The sequence below is a fragment of the Hesperophylax consimilis genome, chromosome 18 (genome assembly GCF_061612785.1).
Source record: "Hesperophylax consimilis isolate HC1 chromosome 18, BYU_Hcon_1.0, whole genome shotgun sequence".
NCBI lineage: Eukaryota > Metazoa > Arthropoda > Insecta > Trichoptera > Limnephilidae > Hesperophylax > Hesperophylax consimilis.
The window spans coordinates 2,621,874-2,642,510 of NC_142853.1; the positions used below are offsets into that span (position 1 = coordinate 2,621,874).

General features: G+C 37.1%; 2 protein-coding genes across 2 annotated transcripts; one reads left to right on the forward strand and one right to left on the reverse strand.

Moving 5' to 3' along the window:
• Positions 1-5,036: 5,036 nt before the first annotated feature.
• LOC149415233 (peptidoglycan-recognition protein LE-like) lies at positions 5,037-9,472 on the reverse strand. Its single transcript, XM_089642297.1, has 4 exons — positions 9,469-9,472; positions 8,248-8,343; positions 7,120-7,339; positions 5,037-5,542 (listed from the first exon to the last, which is right to left on the reverse strand). The coding sequence occupies exons 3-4, from the start codon at positions 7,293-7,295 to the stop codon at positions 5,317-5,319; spliced, it is 402 nt and encodes a 133-aa protein (XP_089498423.1). The 5' UTR covers positions 7,296-7,339; positions 8,248-8,343; positions 9,469-9,472; the 3' UTR covers positions 5,037-5,316.
• Positions 9,473-14,567: 5,095 nt separating this feature from the next.
• On the forward strand, positions 14,568-16,298 carry LOC149415234 (uncharacterized). The gene has a single exon (XM_089642829.1). The coding sequence runs from the start codon at positions 14,568-14,570 to the stop codon at positions 16,296-16,298; it is 1,731 nt and encodes a 576-aa protein (XP_089498955.1).
• The last annotated feature ends 4,339 nt before the right edge of the window (positions 16,299-20,637 follow it).

The window sequence follows — 20,637 nt, forward strand, 5'->3', positions numbered from 1 at the left end:
CCTAACAACTTTTCGAATGCATTTGAGTTTTATGTAGGCACCAGCGGCGTAGCTACGTAGGGGCTACGCGGGGCAGTGCCCCGGGGCCCTCAAGCTCAGGGGGCCCTCGAATCCTTACCAGAAATCTCGATCGAACTGAACTTTTGGAAATTTCACCCATTTTCAAAATAAATATGACAGGTTGCAACTTGCAACCCCACTTTAATCATGACAACTCAGTTGAGAATAAATTCAGCTAAATTCAGGAAACAGCATCAAACGTTGGGATCTACTGTCAAAATTCACTGGCGAATCGGACCCCACTCTAAAAAAACTAAATCCGACTAGATGGTCCAGTAGGGTCAATATATGGATATTATCAAAGCATTATCAGAAATAGTTCTAAATAGTCCTACTAAAGATGAGCGTAGTGAAGCAGAGAGTATTAAAACAAAAATGCTAAATTTCGAGTTCGTGTTGCTTTGCAAATTCATGCACAGTCTATTCTACTAAAGATGAGCGTAGTGAAGCAGAGAGTATTAAAACAAAAATGCTAAATTTCGAGTTCGTGTTGCTTTGCAAATTCATGCACAGTCTATTGAACGACATCAATTATGCATCCAAAACTTTACAAAAATGCGACATCAATTTGGGCGAGGCGAGTAAAGTTTTAGCAGAGACCAAAGCAAAGTTGCAAATTTATAGAAATGATTTCGAACTATCCAAGTGCAAAGCTAGTGAAACTGCAAGAAAATATGGTATTGATACCCATTTTCAAGAAAAAAGGTAAAGAAAAGTTAAAAAAACATTTTGATGAATTAGCTGCTGATCACCGATTTCCAAACCAAGAAAAAATATTTATAATTGAGATTTTCTATAATGTACTAGACACAGTAATATCTCAATTAGATACACGTTTTATTGGTATGAGTGCAGTCTGTCATATATTCGATTTTCTAACACCAACGTTTTTATTACATGTTGATGAAGCAACTTTATTACAAAAGTGTGACAAATTCCAAAGAAAATATTCAGATATAATAGGCCCTAGTTTTTCACTTCAATTTATTAATATTTACCATCTAGTTTTACCTCAACTAACTCAAGCATGAACTGTTCACCAATTATGTAAGGAAATAATGAGCAAATATGGAGTGCTAGAATGCGACCTAACGGAAGTATTTACAGCAATGTTATTATTCTTTACAATTCCTGTCACTTCTGCAGCAGCTGAAAGGTCATTTAGCAAATAAAAATTATTTAAGAAATAAGATGGGCCAAACTCGACTCCGACATTTATCGCTAATAGCAATTGAAAACAAAACCGCATCAAGCCTGGATTTAAACGAAGTCATTGATACTTTTGCGAAAACTAAAGCTAGGAAAAAATTGTAAATATAATTGTTATTTAGTCAGTTGGAAGGCCCGACCTTTATATAATAAACCCTTGAATCTTCTCTATTTCGTTTTATTAGCCAAACCTACACCAAGTATTAATTGTAATTTATGTTGTTACTTGTTCTTGTTACTGTTTATTACCTGCACAAAAAAGAGCTTAAGTAGCTTAGCATTTTTAAAGTGTTTGTATATTTCATATTTTTATTTGATAAAACCTAATCAGTTTACATAGCAGTGGGGCCCCATTTTTTAATTTGCCCCAGGGCCCTTGGTTACCTAGCTACGCCACTGGTAGGCACGTCTCTAGAATGTTTTGAAGGAAAATTCTTCGGCGTGAAATGTTGTTAACAGTTGTTAGTAAACATGTTGAAAAGTGAAACAGATTATATGTGACTGCTGAAGCTGACAAACATTGCCATTTGACAACGTTTATTACATTTAACGTGTAGCAATTTTTTACAACGTGGAAAAATGCAACAAAAACAAGACATCAACGTATTTTTGTTTGTTTTCTATATCACCTACAAAAAAACATTTCACGTCTACGACTAACGCGTTTCACTTATCGTATTTTGTCTTTCCATGGGGCGTCCCCGACATTATTTGATACACACGGGAGTCGCATTACACTCTCCTCACACTCCTTTCTCGGTCTATCCGCTCTACATTAAGCTGGGTTCCCACCTCATCTAGAACAGGCGAACAGGATTTCTATGTAAAATAGATCGTAGAATAGTAGATGGGAATGGCAGCCCGGCTTTATTGACAAATATTTTTGGATAGGTTTTAATGTGGGATTTACCTACGCTCCTACACATAACAAATAACAAAAATTATTCGGTTCATAAATCTTCGAAACCAATAATTAAACATAACGTATCTCAATAATTAAAAAAAGGTAAAAATGGTAGGCCGTTGAGTGAATGTAGACATAAATATAGATATCGCCGCCAGAGTTGACACGAACACAGATGGATTGCATGCATACATCCTGTTTCAAGCTTGTTATCCGAATTCAATAAAGAAAATTCCAGCGAAATTGAAATAACTTATTTTTAATGCTGGCAATAAAAATAAAACATTGTCAAAAATTGTGGAATACAGAGGTTAAAAATTCAATTCGAGCAACATTATTATGTGTGGGTTGTTTTTATCAACTCTGCCATAGGTCACCCTTAAGTGGTTTGCTACGTTTGGTAACTTAGCAGGTATTCGTGGGGTGAGGTTTGTCTATGTCTTGGCTGCGGATGATGGTGGATCGGATCGGCAGAGATTGGTTGAAGGAGACCCTTTGACCTCTCCAGTCGGACGCTCTCGGCCCATCGATTTGCACCGAAGTGGGAGGGATGGATTCATACGTGACTCCTGGACACATTGACCCCAGATTCCTACACACCCCTCATACCCCTTTCCTTCCCAGAACTTAATCTCCTTTCTTTCCTTAAAAAGACTCTCCAAACAGCATCCTCAAAGATGACAAAAGCCCTGAGAGAATTTGTTTTGTGAGTGTAGAACTAATGTAAAAAAAAACAACTCTAATTATTGCGAGTACCATAATATGTATATGTATATGGCCAGGCATAAGTGATGCACATAATACAATAATTATTATTTATAAGCAATGTGGTCAGGTATACGTATGTATGGGTAAGAAATTAATAATAATATCTTGGGTCAAGAACTTTCTTTTCTAAACATCGCCACGCCTCCCCAGTGTAGCAATATGCTACGCATTATTTCTTGATGTATGATGGATAAAAATACAAAATAAACAAAGCATTCTCATGACGGTATTCGGACAACGAAATAACAATAATGAATACCTTAAACCTTAAATAAATATTAGAATAAATGGGCAATGTTTTGAATAACAAATAACACCAAAGGACCAAAAACATTTCTTGATTCTATGATCTTTTCGAAGAGTCAAAAAAGGCCAGTGAGAATAAAGAATACAACAGAATATAGTAAAATTATTGATTTTGATAATAATGCATCAATTCATGTGTTTAAAAAAGTCTAATTATGAAAAGAATCTTTCAAATCAAAACAAGCGATAAAATAAGTACCTATCTAAAATCTAGAATACATTTTGCCAGATGATTATTTTCATTCTATATTTGAAATATTTAGGTAAAACAAAACTGACGTCAAAATAAAAGGGAATAGTTTTGGATTCATACATAAATTCTTATTTTTCATCTTGGAAAATAAAGTTAACACTAGTATAATAATAGTTATCAATGTAAAATTAATATAATTTTGCCGTTAAATTTCGGAGAGGTGCATTGCATAATTGCATTTCAAAAAGTTCAGTTTCGTTCGTGCGCTGTCAGTGTGACAGTTCGTGCGGATGATTTTCTAGTCCGAACACATCCCTCGGATACGAAAAATCGATTTTTCTGACGCATTGTCCACGCCAAAAATATTTATTGCACATTGTTTACATTCATTCATGTTGAATTAATACCGAAAAGGTCAAAGAGACTGATTTCTCGCGACAACACGCTAATTATTCAATCAAAACAATCCGTTTGACAGATGAAGAATTCCGCTGTCATTCTAGAGATATTGGCAAGATTGACAATGGGAATTGAATGACAATGTTAAATTGGTGTATAAACATGAAAAGGGACTTACTGGCATTCGTTCATGATCTCCTCCTGAGTGCGGACTTGAACAGGAGCCAGCTTTTCAACTGATTCCTCGTAGTTCCCGAAGCACTTCGTGATCTTGTCGTCGAATGTGTTCACCAAATCCTCCAGAGAACCAGAGAACGTCTCGTTGAAGTTATCGGACACAGCCCCGGCGTTATCCAGACGAGGTTTAACGATATTATCATTTTTAAGATTGTTAATACAATCGTTGTCGTTCAAAATATTCGAATCACTTTTCATGATCATCACATCTAAGTCACAGGCGCGATCCTTCATGTTATTTTTTATGTTGTTCAGGTTTATCGCGTCGATATTGTTGTCGTTTATGGTTTTTGCGTTGTTTGATTGGAACTCGACAGAACCCCAATCGTCCGTTTCCTCGAATTGGGCCAACGGAGCTTCGAATTTTAGCTCAGCCATTTTGTTCGCGATGTCCCTCATTATAAGACCAAAAAACACAACCTGCTCGAGCGAGCGCCGCGCGCAAACGCCGCAAACTGACGGCGAGAACTTCGCACGATTTTACCGGCCGGCAATATATCCAATGAGCGAGTACAAAGCAAATGCGCGTGGCACTTTAGCAAAAATATTAAATGAATATTTAACATGCCTAACTTTTCGACGTTCCTTTTGGTGTTGTGCCTATACTGTTTTATACTCCACTTGTCCAGTGAGGATTAACCAATAAATAAATGACGATAATGCGCATGTGTACCATTTTACGCGCATTTTCTATAGGGTTGTGACTGGTAGATTAGGGGTCGATGTGAAAATCGTTATTTAAAAGATATTATTATTAACCAGTAACCACTTTATGATTATTAGTGATTTTATAAGCTAACACAATAAAATAAAATGTTTTACAGAAGATATAAGCCGTGAGCCGGTTTAAATAATGATTCTTATGAAGATGACCAAAACATATTAAATAAATTAGCAATGAGATAAAAGAAGGGGTAAGCAATAAAAAAAACAAGTTAATTTACATTTTTAATAGTTAGGTTTAAAAATCACAAATTCATAGTTTTACAATATCACAACAAGAAATTTTTTTTTTCTTAAAATTTTTCGAAACCATAGCCATGTATTAATACATTTTTGTTAAATCACAGCGGAGCACAAGTTGAATTTCTCCGGCAGAGTCAATTTTCGATGATTTTGTATGCTTTTTCCTTCCCAGTCTCTTTTCGCACAGACTTGCCATCCCAAATTTGTCTGAGGCGGCCCACTGAGTTGTAATATAATATTATTTCTGGATACAGGTAAGTAATTCATAATAGAATCAATGAGTCAACGTGAGTAATGAAGGAGGTTTAATCGGCTGCGGCTCCCAGCGAGGATGCTGCTTGATGACCTCGTAGATGGCACCAGGGCTGAGGGAGGGACTGCACTGGCAATGGCCGAGGAGCTTGTAGTCCGCAGCAATGTGCTTCTCTCGCACCCCGAGATCCAGAAGAGACCAGAGCGCCTGAAAGCTGGCTTCGGGGGGCAGCTCCATTATGTAGGTCCTGTAATACAAATCGTTCATTATGTTCACAAATAATTAAACCAAGACATTATCTACTTAAATTAATTCATGCAGAATCTAGCAATCATACATAAAGACAGCAGCAAAAGATTATGCATTACGTAAATGAAGACAATGTTGATAGCTCTCATTCAAAGTATGATACATTTAAAAATTATAGAAGTTCAAATGGTTGAATTAGATCAATGGTCAGAGCACTACTCCGGCAAGGCAGAGGTCTTGGGTTCAATTCCCAGATGCGACAGAATCTTTTCTGTTTCACATTTTTCATTTGAGAGCGGTTAAAATTTTCTTCAAGGATTGAACACAACATTTCCTCTGTGAGTACGATTTTCCTAAGAGTCAAAGTGATTTTTTTCAAAATTGGAGATGAATTTTGAAATCCAGACAAGCAATGTACCTACCTACTTATAATATAATATTTTAGCAGACCATAGACGAAAGAAGAAGAATCTCTTTAGTGTAGCAGACAGATACACGGACGGTGTCTGGAAACTCGTAGTACAAGCTGGAAACTGGTGAATATGCATCACATTTGGAGTCGATTTTGTAGTAACTTTTTTTAAAATTTTATTTTTTTTAAAAGAAAGACAAACATTCCCGGGTTACGAATAACCTGACAATATTTGAAAATCTCCTACTACCACCACAGTAAGCTGAAAATGTTGCTTGAGTTGTGATGGAGGACTTAGCAAGCCGAGGAATTGAACACACTACACCTGAGTGGGACCCAAGCGCGATGTCAACTCGGCCACCGACTGGTAGTATTTTAATTTTTGATCTGAGCTTTCTAAAAATTTCTCTAAAATGGTTAAGTTTGAAAAAAAAAATCAGTCGCTAGGGGGTTAATATCAGCTGTCTTAAAATGTGTCGAAGCATAGACCCGGCTCCAAAAGCCTTTAACCCTTTAGTTGCCAAAAAAATGAAAAAAAAAGTAAAAACAAAAAATCGAAATGCTCGGATTGAAAAAAAATTGAGATTTTTGGATTCTCTGTGATGTAGATTCACCAGTTTCTCGCTTGTACTATGATTTTCCGGACACCGTGTATTTCTATTGATGAAAGACTAATGCTATCGTTTATTGTTATTCGTAGAACTTTAAATTATGTTTTCAAACAGCTTCACGATAATAAATAACTAAAATATTTGCAGAATCTAATAATAACATTAATAAATTTGAATCACTTTAAATAAATAAAAATATTGCAGCTATCAAATGGCATTTCAGGATGGTAATGATGTATTCTCAGCGACTATTATTTCTTCATCATCTCCATGAAACGGTTATACACCAATATATTCCGGAGAAGAACATGTAAGTACAAAAAGGTTACGGGGCATTTTTACTATTTTGTGACATCCTTCAAAAGATAGTTACTGAACTGTCTGTAAGTGATGTTGAAAATGTCAATGATCAATGCAGCATCATTAAGCAGTGGAGTCGTTCTGTTGATTGGCGCATTCCGATAGGCAGAAGTCCTTGCTTTCGAAGTATAAAAAAAATGCATGGGATCTCCCACGAGTGTACTTGTTGTAACCTCTCTTTGTATAACTCACCCAACAAAAGATATTCCGATAGCACATCTATTGTATCCGAATGTGTGTGCTCCAACTCTTTTCCAGCCTCTTCCATCATAAACCGCACCATCTTCTCCAATGAGGAAGTTATAGCCCACATCATTGAAGGTTGCCGTCCCGATATGTTGCTGCCGGATGTCCCGAATAATGGACATTGTTTCTTCTGGTGTAGAAGCATTGTTTTTCGAGCCTGTATACGCTGGAATAAATCATTATTATATTGTAACTCCGGTGCCTCGAAACTCTTCAATAAAAACTCTGGTGTCAACAAAACACTTTGAACTTTTATTTAGTGATAGATTATAAACAAGCTAGGCCAGTGGTCTGGATGGTCCTGGATATACTGCAGTAGTAACGATTCTGGGCCCTTGACAGACTATTGTTACCAGTGCCATCTATGAATAATCTCTGAAACTACCATCTACGTAATATACTATACATCACAATTACATATATAATAGATATCACAGTTATGTACATGTGCAATCATGTTGATGACCGTGATCTGTAAGGATCTCGCTTTTTTTGTTACATTAATAAGAGAATCATCATGTTCACTATGTCATCTTTGAGGGAGCTGTGTGAAGGCTCTTTATGAGGAGAGGAAGGAGTGAAAGTGGGTATTGAAGTGACTAATGTTGTAGGAGGGAGGAAACACAGAGGCCGGCAAATTGGTCCACAAAAGAGCTATTAAACTCAAGAACAAGTCGTAGAAAACAGTCATTCTCATGTGACAAATGTGCGCGATTGGCGTGTTTGCTGACTATGCGCCGGTGCCGAAGGGATCAATGCTGCTAGTTCCTCGGACCATCTTCCATTGAGGTACCGGTAGAACAAGGACAGCACACCTACATGACGCCTGTGCTTTAGATTGCAGTCCGTTTGTTAAAATAGGGGATCTATTAAACGGATCGCCAATTTCTGCAGAGTAAAGGGTTTTTTCAAATTGGGGGCTCCAGACCAGAGGTGGCTGCCAAATTCAACAGTGTGGCGCATTCCCACCATAATGCTCTAGTTTGTGTCATTTATAATAATCACTAGGCAAACGATCATTGAAACCAACTTGAATAAACATGCAAAATAGTGCCATATTAGTTAGGTACCCACAAATTATTACAAATATAGGTGTTGATCTGAACTCTTCATATTCTAACCACACTTTTCTTGGAATAATTTTCAGAGATGTAGTAGATGAACTAGGATCTGTAACAATGACAAAAATAGATTATTTTGATTAAATAATATTGTTTTTTTCTAAAGAGAAAAATAAAAATGTACACATAAGTAATGTTATTTCTACTATCCTCAGAGAAGCATCAAGAGGGCCTACACCCAGACAAGGGAGTATATAAGGAGGGGGGGGGGGGGGGTGAATGTGAATGCAATAGCTACGCCACTGCGATACAGGCAATCGTGGCATTAAAAATTGTGTTATACTTCAAAATTCATACCTTCATATTTCCCAACAGTCATATTTTCATCCGATTCATTCATTTGATCCGACTTCTTTAATAATTTTGACTTGCCCTTTTCAATAGTGGCCTTTACCTTATATATATTAACATTAGTAACATTTCCGACGTAAACTTGATCAGAATTCTCTATTGTGATGTCTTTAAAAATATTTCCATTAGAATCAGCGAAAGACCCGTCTTCTCTTTTATGTAACAGTTCGGTTAGAGAATATTTCTTTAGTAATGATAGCTGGTCAATCGCCATTGCTCTAACGTCGCTATCAGTGAGTGAAGAAGTGTCATCTGTATTATAAATTTCACTGGAACATTCGCTTTCATTTGGTTTAATCGCATTAGTAAAATCTGTTTCCGCCAGCCATTTCGAAGAGTATTGCATTGAAGGTTTTTGAAATTGATTTAAAGATCTATCAGTACTAGTTAGTTCAATTTTTTGATCAGTTATATCCAAATTATCAATGTTTTCTAACAAACTTATTGCTTCTAAATCACCAGTCATGCCGCAGTTTTGATCTTCAATCTTTAAGGATAGTAAATCAAGTGAATGGGAATCACTTAAAGCTTCGTCTACTTCCATTTTATAGTTTTAATATTCTAATAACTAAGTAATTATCGTATGAGTCATAGCATATCCAGAATAATTCTTAGAAATTTCACATCCTATTGTTCTTGAAATCTGTATCAAAGGGCTTCCGAAACATCCATATGCAACTGAGATGAATTTTGACTTTTTTCGCAATCCAAAACAATATTTTTTGTTTAAAACAAGCCTGCTAAATTGAAAAATAGAATTTCGTCAACAAAACCATGCAAACTGACAGTGTAGCTGTCATTAGACCATAAATAAACCACCTACTTGTTCAGACTTCTTCTTCTTTTAAATGTTTGAAAATGGCTATTGGCTATAGAATGAACTTCGCCTCATGGAATTTATATTCAGTACCTACCTAAATACGATGCATACTTTTTTCTAGTGATTGAGAGATTTTTCAAAATAACTGAACAATGTCCATGAAAACAAACCAAAAGCACATTATTTCCGATATCATGCTGAGGTTAACCTTTTCAACCTGAATTAAAACTGGCAGTGGTCGAACATAGTTGATGCCTGATAACGGTATTTTTCTTAGATAGTTTACTAATTATTATCGTTATTGCTAATTTAATTTGAAAGAATATTAGGTCACAGAGGGTGTGTTTCACGTAAACTGACAATTCGTACACTGTGCATTAAATATTATCTTTAAAACTTACATTAAAAAAAATCGGTAGAGATTGAACACAAAAAACACTTCAACAGACAAAGCAAGACACTGCAAAATATAGAAATGGGTACCGCCCACAGTATTAATTTTTATGTGAAACCGCATAAGAATCCCAACTATCTGGAGACTAAGGCATCCCCAATTGGTATGTTGTGAGGCTGAAGGTAGTGGGGAGGTGAATAATATAGAGAAGAGTCAGGCGGGGAATTACCTGGCTATTAAGATCTGGTCACCTAACACGGCCAATACCATTTTAAGTAATGGTACAATTCTGAATATGGTCCACCTGCCCGCATATAAATAGATGGACTAGTTTCTTATAACAGGGATCAATTTTTCATGCATGTAGTTTTTCTTTATTTCTGTTAAATATTTCAAAAATAAATATATGTTCAAATTTGAGTAGGAATGCAAAACTGACTCGGACAGTAGCCAGACAATATTGTGGAAACATCTTTGGTGAGAATCGCCCGGCAGCCGGTGCAAGTGTGTCACGTCGTGGAAATAACCAGCCTGCAAGCACGCTTATAATTTTTATATTATACTAGTTGAAGTCCCGGGCTTTATGCAATGTTTTACGAAATCAGATGTATACCTTTTTTCTTATTTTAAAAATCAAGTGTGAAAATTTTATCAAAAAGTATCAAAATACTAATTTAAGGGGTAGGAAAATGGGGTGTGGGTTGTTTTTAGAAATCTCATGTACACAGTGACCTTCCTCTTGTTTTGAAGTTCAAATGTTCAAAATTTTATCAACCTCAGTATAAAACTGTAGATTTGTATACTAATCAAATCCACACCGCCCGCCTGCCACAAACAGGCAATCAACTTTATATATTAGACTAGCTGTACCCAGTCACGCGTTGCTCTGGCTCAGTCTGTCTGTACAGATAGAGAAACAATAGCGCGTGTTGCTTTTACGTCCAAAAAATAATGTTTCTCCGACAGATGGTAGTGTTTTTCTAAAAAGCACATTTTCACCTGTCACAGATAACATCTATATAAAAATACACCTGTATTCGAATGCAACATTGTGTCAAAATTTCAAAGCAATCGGTGAATAACATTCGGAGATTTAAGATTTTGAAACTTATTTTTATTCAGACAGGATATTCCACAGCAATTATAAGACAATAAATAGAGCCAAGAACATTGAAATAAAACAGGAAATATTACCATGCAAGTTTATTAAACATTATCAAAGTAAAATAATTAGAAATGCAGAAATATATTATATATTATGTACATACACATACTACATTTAATTGGTATAACATGGCATCTATTGTCATGTATATAGAAATAGCAGTATCAAAATAAAAATGCATATTTTATTTTTATCAATAATGATAATTAACATGCTTTTATACTTTTATATAACTATATTATCACAAGTTTGTAAAATTTAGGAACACACAGTAACCAACATTCTTTTAGATTAAGACAAAAAAAAACATCATTAAAATATTATAATGTTACATTAAACATACCTAGATAAGAATATATTTTTCTTTTCTTAAACATATATTTTTTAAAAGCAGTAAGATTAGTAGCACAAACTTAAAAATAAAATTTAATTCCTCGGAAGCCGAGACGGCGTGATAGATATTATGCATTACATGATACATGTAAAATACCCTGTTAAACCCTAAAGCTCAATGTTTTTATTTATTTTTTAAATTTTTATAAGACGAGGTTTGTTTATGCATAGCACAAAGGATAACAAATTATTATAAGCAATAATTAGTCTGACCGGAAATCAGAAGGTACGGTTCCAATTCCCGTTGGCAGCATTTATTTTTATTTTCAACTTACATATTGATATTTCAGGCGAATTGCTTATAATAATTTGTTACTCAATGTTTTTGTTAGTTTAGTTTATAGATAATATTAATAATAATGTCACAATAGACTCCATAATATTATTATTCTTAGCTTGTTGTAAATATCACATCAAGAGAAATGAAAAAACAGCGTTTGTTTAGAAAAGACAGAGATCAACAGATTTAACGAGGTTTTGTCATGAGAACAAATGGAAGCAATTTGGAGACTAGGGATCTATATATGGTCATTCCAAATGCCTTGAACACCTATGATACTACAGAGCAATATTGCAGGGATTCCCTCAGATCTGTGACCCACTTTAGTATAATAAATTATAATACAATTTTCATTATCCACACTCAAAAACTTTTGGTAAAAAAGAGTAAGAGGGACAAGGTCTTTTTAACCGTATAGAACTGAATAGACAAATTCTTAAGGTAATTCTTAGGGACCACTGGAACCACGTATGCAATACATTAATATATATGGACAACTTAAGATCCTTACATTTTCTATGACAGTAGATGCTTCAGAAACACACTTGTCATAATGCAATCCTACGCTGATCTGCACTGTCTAGAGATCGGCGTGGGAAGTGAGAAAGAAAGATGTCAGTGGAAGGCAATGAGTTGATTTGACGGCTAAGGTTATGTTTGTTATGTTTTGGCGTTTACTGATATTTGTTGCTGGTTTTGTTGTTGTGATGGGAGATAAACAAGTAATAGATTTAGTAAGACGTTGCGAAGTGATATATGTATAACATAAAATCCATCGAATATCGAGATACTACGATTCAAATTTGCATTGCACGCTTAAGACGGGTGTTGGCCCAGAAACGTAGCAATGCACACGTTACGTATGTTTTTTTTTTTTTTTTTTTGCAACTGAAGGAGATGGAGAACCTTCAAGCAATCGTGCAGGTGCAAATTGCTTTCGTTTAAATTATGGAAATTGCCAAGTTTAGGGGGAGATGGGGTACATTGATACATGGGGCACATAGATACAGTCAATATTCATGGAAAACAAAAGGCGTTAAGACGAGCCGTCCGCCACAGATAAAATGGTAGTTAAACACCCTACATGCACACTAGCACGTTCACTCGACGACTAGCCGCTGGCACGTATAAACCTGTTTCTGATTCTTCTAATTTATTAAGTGTTACCTGTGTTATATTAAGAAATTTGGTAAGTACATATCTGTCATTACATTATAAACACTTCCATTTTTTTATTATTTATTGCTTTAATTTTTATAAAATATTTATTGTGATTGTAGTCGGCAGGGGCACATTGATGCAAGTGCTCTCGGAGCACATTGATGCGTATCAATGTGCCCCAATATTTTGTTAAATGTATGTGTATGTAAGATTTAATATATTTTTATTTTCTTTATAGAAAAATGGTTCGAACATTTAAACGCAAAACGAAGAGAACTTCCATCGATGAAATTTCTATGGCTTCTGCGATATCTGACGTGTTGGAAGGAAAATTATCAATAAGAAAAGCAGCCGATAAATATAATTTAAAACCTGCAACTCTACAGCATAGAATAGAAAAAAAGAAGAATAAAGACGGCGAAGGCGTGAGTTTTTCATCTAAGTACACCTCCCAGCAAGTATTTACAACCGAACAAGAAGACCAACTAAATGCTTATATAATTAAATGCATCATGGGCTTACATTAACTAAGGTGCGGCAGCTTGCTTACGAATACGCTAAAAAATTAAATTGCAGCTATCCACCATCTTGGGATGTCAATAAGAGTGCTGACTTAGATTGGACCTATGGTTTTCGTAAGAGAAATAAAAATATTAGTTTAAGGAAACCCGAAAACACTAGTGTTGCCCGATCATTTTCATTTAATAAGACTGCCGTTGAAACCTTTCTTAATAATTTAGAAGATGTTCTAGCAATTTTACAGCTGACCGTATTATTAATTTCGATGAAACTGGCATTACAACGGTGTGGTGATATGCAAGTACTGCAAAAGCAGTGGCAGTGAACGCAACCGTTCTGCGATGTGAAAGACAATTGACATTCAATTAGAACGTCCAGTTAGAATACAAGCTATTTCGGCAAGATGTCAAATATTAAACTCGGAGATTTATTAAGGTGTTTTAATGGCGAGGGCGACGTTATTCAGTGGATAACAAAAGTCGAGTTGGTTTTAAAAATTAAAGAAGTAAAAGATGTGTGCGCGATCATCCCGATGTTTCTGGAGGGACCTGCATTTGCTGTGTACAATGAGCTGAGTGCAGAGGATAAGGGCAATGGTGACGCCATCGCGTTGATTTGTGCCTTCGCAACAAACCCGTTTCTGGCCTATGAGGAGTTCGTGAGGCGCACATGGCGTGATGAGCCGGTCGACGTCTATATGACGGACGGTTGGCAAGGCTAGCGGGTGTGACGTCGGATGCTCTCCTCATGAAAGCTTTCATAGTGGGTCTGCCTTCAGTGGTATCACGTGAATTGCGCGCGCAGCCAAAAGTAGAGACAATGCCGCTGTCAACAATCATGGAGCGTGCTAGAGCTCTTATGGCAGAGCTCGTGGATCAGCCTGTCGTGGTGGTGGCTCAGGGCCAACAGAAATTTTTCGCAATATCTCCAAATGCAAGACGGCGTTGTTTTAAATGTGGTGGGCCACACATGGTCAAATTCTGTTGTGAGCAGCTGAAAAGTGTCTGTTGGAACTGCGGAAAAGATGGTCACTTGGCCAGGCACTGTGAGAAGGGAAACGGAAGCAGGAGAACTGGTGCGCCGGCAGCTCTTCTGAATCAGGACTAAAGGCGCTACTAATAATCCAAGTTGCAGTCAATGGAAAACAGGTGCGTGCACTCGTTGACTCAGGGTGTTCTCGTACAGTAGTGATGAGTGGGCTGTGTAGTGTACAAGGTCCTGGTTGTGATGTGATTGCTGTTGATGGCAGTCGTGTATTTTGTGAGGGGCGAGGTGTCGCCAAGATAGTAGTGCATGGTGTGTCGCTACTGGTAGACTGTGTGGTGGTGAAAAAACTATTAAGTGCAGTCGATGTTATACTGGGCATGGACGTTATCGAAGAACTGGGAGGTGTTACGATAATGCGCGATAGGGTAGAGTTCGTAAGAAGCAGACTAGACGAGTACAGTGCGAATTGTGTCGAGTCTGGTGAAACCTCGGCAGACAGAATATCTGTTGAGAACAAGGACTTTAAAGCTACATTCAACGGAAGAAACTGGTGCGTGAGTTGGGTGTGGAGAGGTTCTCCTGCTGAATTAGAAAACACTGTAGAGTGCTATAGAAGCACTAAGTTACCAGAAGCGGAGGCAGCTTTTGAAGAAGAGATTCAAAGGTGGATCTCCGAGGGCTGGCTCAGGCCATGGAAGGGAAGCTCCGGTGGTATCCTTCCTTTAATGGCTGTGATCCAAAAGAACAAGGGAAAAGTACGTCCTGTCTTGGATTATCGTGAACTCAACGAGAGTGTTCAGTGCCATACTGGTGAGGATGCAGCAGTGTGTGATGAGACACTTCGGAAGTGGAGGAAGCTACGTGAACCTCTAAAGTTGCTTGATCTCCAATCAGCATATTTACAAGTGCACATTGAGGAAAAACTTTGGAAGTACCAACTCATTAAGTATAAAGGCAAAACATACTGCTTGACAAGATTAGGTTTTGGGTTAAAGTGTGGTCCCAAAATCATGACACGGATTGTAAACGAGGTGCTCTCGCTTGACGAAAGGGTGCGACGGGGCACAGATAGCTACATCGATGACATTATAGTGAATGAAAACATAATATCAGCTGAAGAGGTTGCGGCACACTTGCATACTTACTGTCTCGTAACTAAGCCTCCCGAGAAGCTGGAGTGCGCAAGAGTGCTCGGATTGCGTATTGAACGTGATAAGGTCGGACGTCCTATGTTCAGAAGAGGCAATGACATTCCCATAATGCAAGAAGGATCGCACCTGAGTAGAAGGGAATTATTTTCGATCTGTGGCAAGCTGACTGGGCACTATCCTGTGTGTGGATGGTTAAGGACAGCCTGCAGCTTCATGAAGAGAGAGTGTCAAGGCCAGGCATGGGATGATTACGTTGGCGACAGGGCCCAACAAATGGCTGAAGAGCTTCTGGTGAGAGTGAGAATTGACGATCCTGTAAAAGGGGAGTGGCTAGTGCCTGAATCATTAGGTGATGCCAGAGTTTATTGTGATGCGAGTAATCTGGCCCTTGGAGTTACCTTGGAAATTGAGGGAAGAACTGTTGAAGACGCCGCATGGCTGCGTAAGTCAACCGATGTAGCGCATATTAACATAGCGGAGCTAGATGCTGTCCTGAAGGGATTAAACCTAGCTCTCAAGTGGAATCTTCAAGTTGTGGAAATAATTACAGATTCGGCAACGGTTTTGTGCTGGGTGAGATCTACACTTACCGGGAGTAGTTGTGTAAAAGTTTCTGGCATGTCAGAGATGCTCGTCAAGCGGCGTCTGGGATTGGTGAAGGAGATCGTAGAAGAGTTTGATCTCACATTGTCGATCACCCTTGTAGAGTCTTGTAAAAATAAAGCCGATGTACTTACTAGGGCGCGAAGGCCTCCGGGCTGGTTAAGTCAATTTGCACAGTGATGACGACATCAGGAGGGCGTGTGGTGATATGCAAGTACTGCAAAAGCAGTGGCAGTGAACGCAACCGTTCTGCGATGTGAAAGACAATTGACATTCAATTAGAACGTCCAGTTAGAATACAAACGGTTATGAATACTCCAAAGATACTGGCAGAAAAAACTCAAAGTCAAATCGGCCAAATTGTTTCAGCGGAGAGAGGCGAGTTGGTGACATTCGAGGGAATCATTACTGGAACTGGCAATAGTATTCCACCTGTATATGTGTTTCCCAGGGTTCATTACAAAAGCCATTTTTTAAATGGTGCTCCTGAAGGGTCTTTGGGCTTATCGTCTAGATCTGGTTGGATAAATAGTGAATTATTTATAGAGGTTCTTAAACATATCCAAAAACACACAAATAGCACAAGGGAAAGACCGATTCTTGTAATTTGTGACAATCATGAGTCACATATTTCAGTCGAAACAATTAATTATTCACGTGAAAATTGTGAATTGTTTACTTATCGTTTCCTCCACACACATCCCACAAGCTCCAACCTCTTGATGTCGGTGTTTTCGGTCCATTTAAAGCAAAACTCAAAGTAGCCTTCAATGACTGGCACATTAATCACCCTGGGAAAGCGTTAACTATTTATGAAATTCCAAGTCTTTCTAAGTTGGCTTTCTTTGAATCTTTCAACGTGAAAAATATTACGAGCGCGTTTGCTAAGCCTGGAATCGTGCCATTTAATAGATTGGCATTTTCTGAAGAAGATTTTTCTCCTTGTGACGTTTATAGCAACCAAGAATCACAAAATAATCCTTCAAATAGAAAGCGAGCAATGTGTAACGCCACCCCCTACTAGAGAGCTACAAAATATCGTGAACGATTTTGAGTTACATAATATGCCTTCCACGTCAAGAGCTTCTGATGGAATTAATAAAACACTCGTAACCAAATCATCCATAACTCCTGAAATTGTACGGCCTTATCCAAAAATCTACCGAAACAATCCAACCAGAAAAGGAAAAGGAAAGGGTAAAACGCAAATTTACACAGACACTCCAGAAAAACAAAGAATTGAAGAACTGCCAAGAGCTAAGGATGAAGCAAACCTAAAAAAAGAACAACGAAAACGCGCAAAAGATCTAAAAACTGCTCAAAATTTGCTAGGTATAAGTGGTAATCCCATCAAGAAACCAAAAAAAAGGACAAGGGCTATATCTATAGAATCTAACTCTTCAAACTTTTCTGCTAATATGGCATTACAGGAATCATTTGATTCTGAAGGATCTTCCATGGAATCATCTGATGATGACATTATTACTGCACCACCTGCAGCAAATGATCTTCACGATGGTGATTATGTTATAACAAAGGTAATTAACACAGGAAAGAAGCAACCTTATAAGCATTTTGTTGGAAAAATAGTGTCAAAATACCCCGATAGCCCAAACGACTTTCTAGTCTCTTTTTTAAAGCTTAAACCGACTGGAACTTTTGTGTTCCCTGATAAAAAAGACGAAGCTTCGGTCAATATTTCTGATATTGTGCTGAAGTTACCAGATCCTATAGTTAAGAAAGGAACTAGTAGAACAGCTTCTCTATTCAATTTTAAGATTAATTTTTCTACTTTTAACATTTCAATGTAAGCTAATTTATTTGTTCTATTTTTATATGAATAAATGTCATAAAAATCAAAAAAACTTGTTTAATTGTAGAAATATTTCTATGAATCAAAGTGCCCCCAGTATATGTATCAATGTACCCTGGATGTGGGGTACATTGATACAAATTTCATTTTTTAGTAAATAGGCTCTAATTCCTTTTTTTATTAGATCTAAGGGCCTGTCCGCACAGCGGTTTTTCACCGCGCGTTTTTTTTTCGCAAATTCTGTGACACATGGGATCTTATAGGGCTATCCGCACTGGCGGTAAAAAAAACGCGCGGATAAAAATTCTGTGGTTTGCTGCAAATTGAACGCGATGCGGTGCGGATTTATTTCCACGCGAATATTTTGTGCAGTATGAAATAGTATGGCCATGGCCGCACTGCGGAATAAAATTCGCGCGTTTCACATCAGTTGTGCTACGTCGCTGCTACTGACAGGATGTCGCGCGCTTCTTCTCCCACCCGATCGGCGAGCGCAGAGGAATTACCAGAAAATGACGAAATTGATGTGGAGCAATTAATCTCGCTGATGCACAGGAGGCCTCCCCTGTGGGACAAGTTTGATCAAAAGTACCACGACAGAATATTAAAGGCGAGATTGTGGGAGGAAATATATCAAAACTTATATTTTAATTGGGAACACTGCAGCAATGCCGAAAGAAAACAAAAAGGTAAGTAAATTTTTTATTTTTTTTCTTTATTCATTGGATTTTTGTTACATGCATTGTGGGATTTTTCGACCACCATGCTAGGCACATGCCCGTGTTATGGTAGTCGAAATACTTTATTTATTTATTTACACATCTTTAGGTAAAGTATATAGTACGTATGCGGCATGTAAGTAGAATTAAAATGGCCGGCTTCAATCGAAGTGCGATATGCGGGGATACGGCGTCATCCATATTTTTTGAAAATAAGTATCGTTAATTTTTCTCGGTCTTTGTGTAGGTATAGGGTAGATGTTTAGATATTTATATTCTTTCATATTGCCATGAAATTGACCCTTTCGATGAATCAAAATATTCTGCAAAATATTGTCTGTTTTCAATGCTGGATATTCTAGATCTCACAGGACTAGGGCGCAAACTTTGTAACTCTGTCCCATACAATCTGTCGCTAAACCGAATTCCATCATGTTTGCGAACGTAATTATGTAAAATGCAACACGCTTTAATTATTTGGTAACAAGTTGTAAGTTTTACATCTAAAGCTCGATGTAAAATTCTCCATTTATTAGTAAGTATGCCAAATGTGCATTCTACAAATCTTCTTGCTAGCGTGAGTCGGTAATTAAAAACTCTTTGATTTACAGACAGGTTTCTTCTAGGGTATGGTCTCAATATGTGTTCTGAGAGAGCGAACGCTTCGTCTCCAACAAAGACATAAGGCATTTTTTTCCCATTTTCATCATTTGGCAGGCAATTTGGTGATGGAAGTAATAACTGACCACCTTCAAGCTTCTTCCCAAATGCAGAATTTTTAAAAATCGTAGAGTCACTACCGCTGCCGTAAGCACCTATGTCAACACTGATAAAACTATAATTTGCATCAGCAACCGCCATCAAAACTAAGGAATGATATTTTTTGTAATTATAAAATTCAGAACCCGCGCCGTTAGGCTTTTCGCACCTTATATGCTTTCCATCCACCGCTCCCAAGCAGTGTGGAAAATGGGTTCTTTTATAGAAAATTTCGGCAGTATGGGACCAAGTTCTTTCATCAGGTTCTGGCATGTATGAAGGTTGTAAGCATGACCATAGGTGTTTACACGTGTCTTCTATAATTTCGCCAATTGTAGAGATACCAATTAAATATTCATAATATAGCGAATGGTAGCTATTTCCTGAAGCCAAGTACCTGCAACAGTCGTAAAAAATATGTAAAACCAATAATATAATAAATATAATATGAAAAATTAACGCAAAATTAAATATCTATATATGTATATATATGTAAATATGTGTATGTACGTTTTAATTGAGTATGTATGTATTTAGGTATATGTAATTACGGTTTATGTTAGTATATTAACCAGCACACACGTAACATTTCCTCTCTCAGGCCTACAGGAAGAGATTTCTGTAGTACCTAATATGTAGTGCCTTTGTACAATGTTGTAACAATTAAATTACTTTAAAATAAAATCATTTATTTTCTTTGACAGGAGCTGATGTACAAAAAAAATGGAAAAATCTTAAAGATACGTACTTCAAAGAGGTAGCAGCGGATAAAGCGGTAGTTTCCGGTCAAGCCGCAAAGAAGAAAAAACGACCATACATACACATGAGTTCACTTTCATTTTTATCCAGTCAAAAATCAATCAGAGATACGACAAATAATATTAGAGATACAGAAAGCACCAACAGCAATGCCGAAAACCATACTAATCCATCCGACGAGGACACTGACACAGAAGTTACACGAAATAGAAGAAATAAAGCGAGCATGCGTAAAAAGACCAGAATTCAGAATAATAGCGATGATGAATTATTGAAATTATTGCAAAATAAGACATACGACGAGGATGTTTCATTTTGTGAAATGATCATACCAATGCTCAAAAATCTTTCAACAGAGCAAAAACATTACGCTAAAATTGAAATTCTCAATGCACTTAACAGAGCAACCAAATATTCACAAGAAAATTTTATGCCACCTAGAGCCAGTTCCACTCTGTCTCAGCATCGA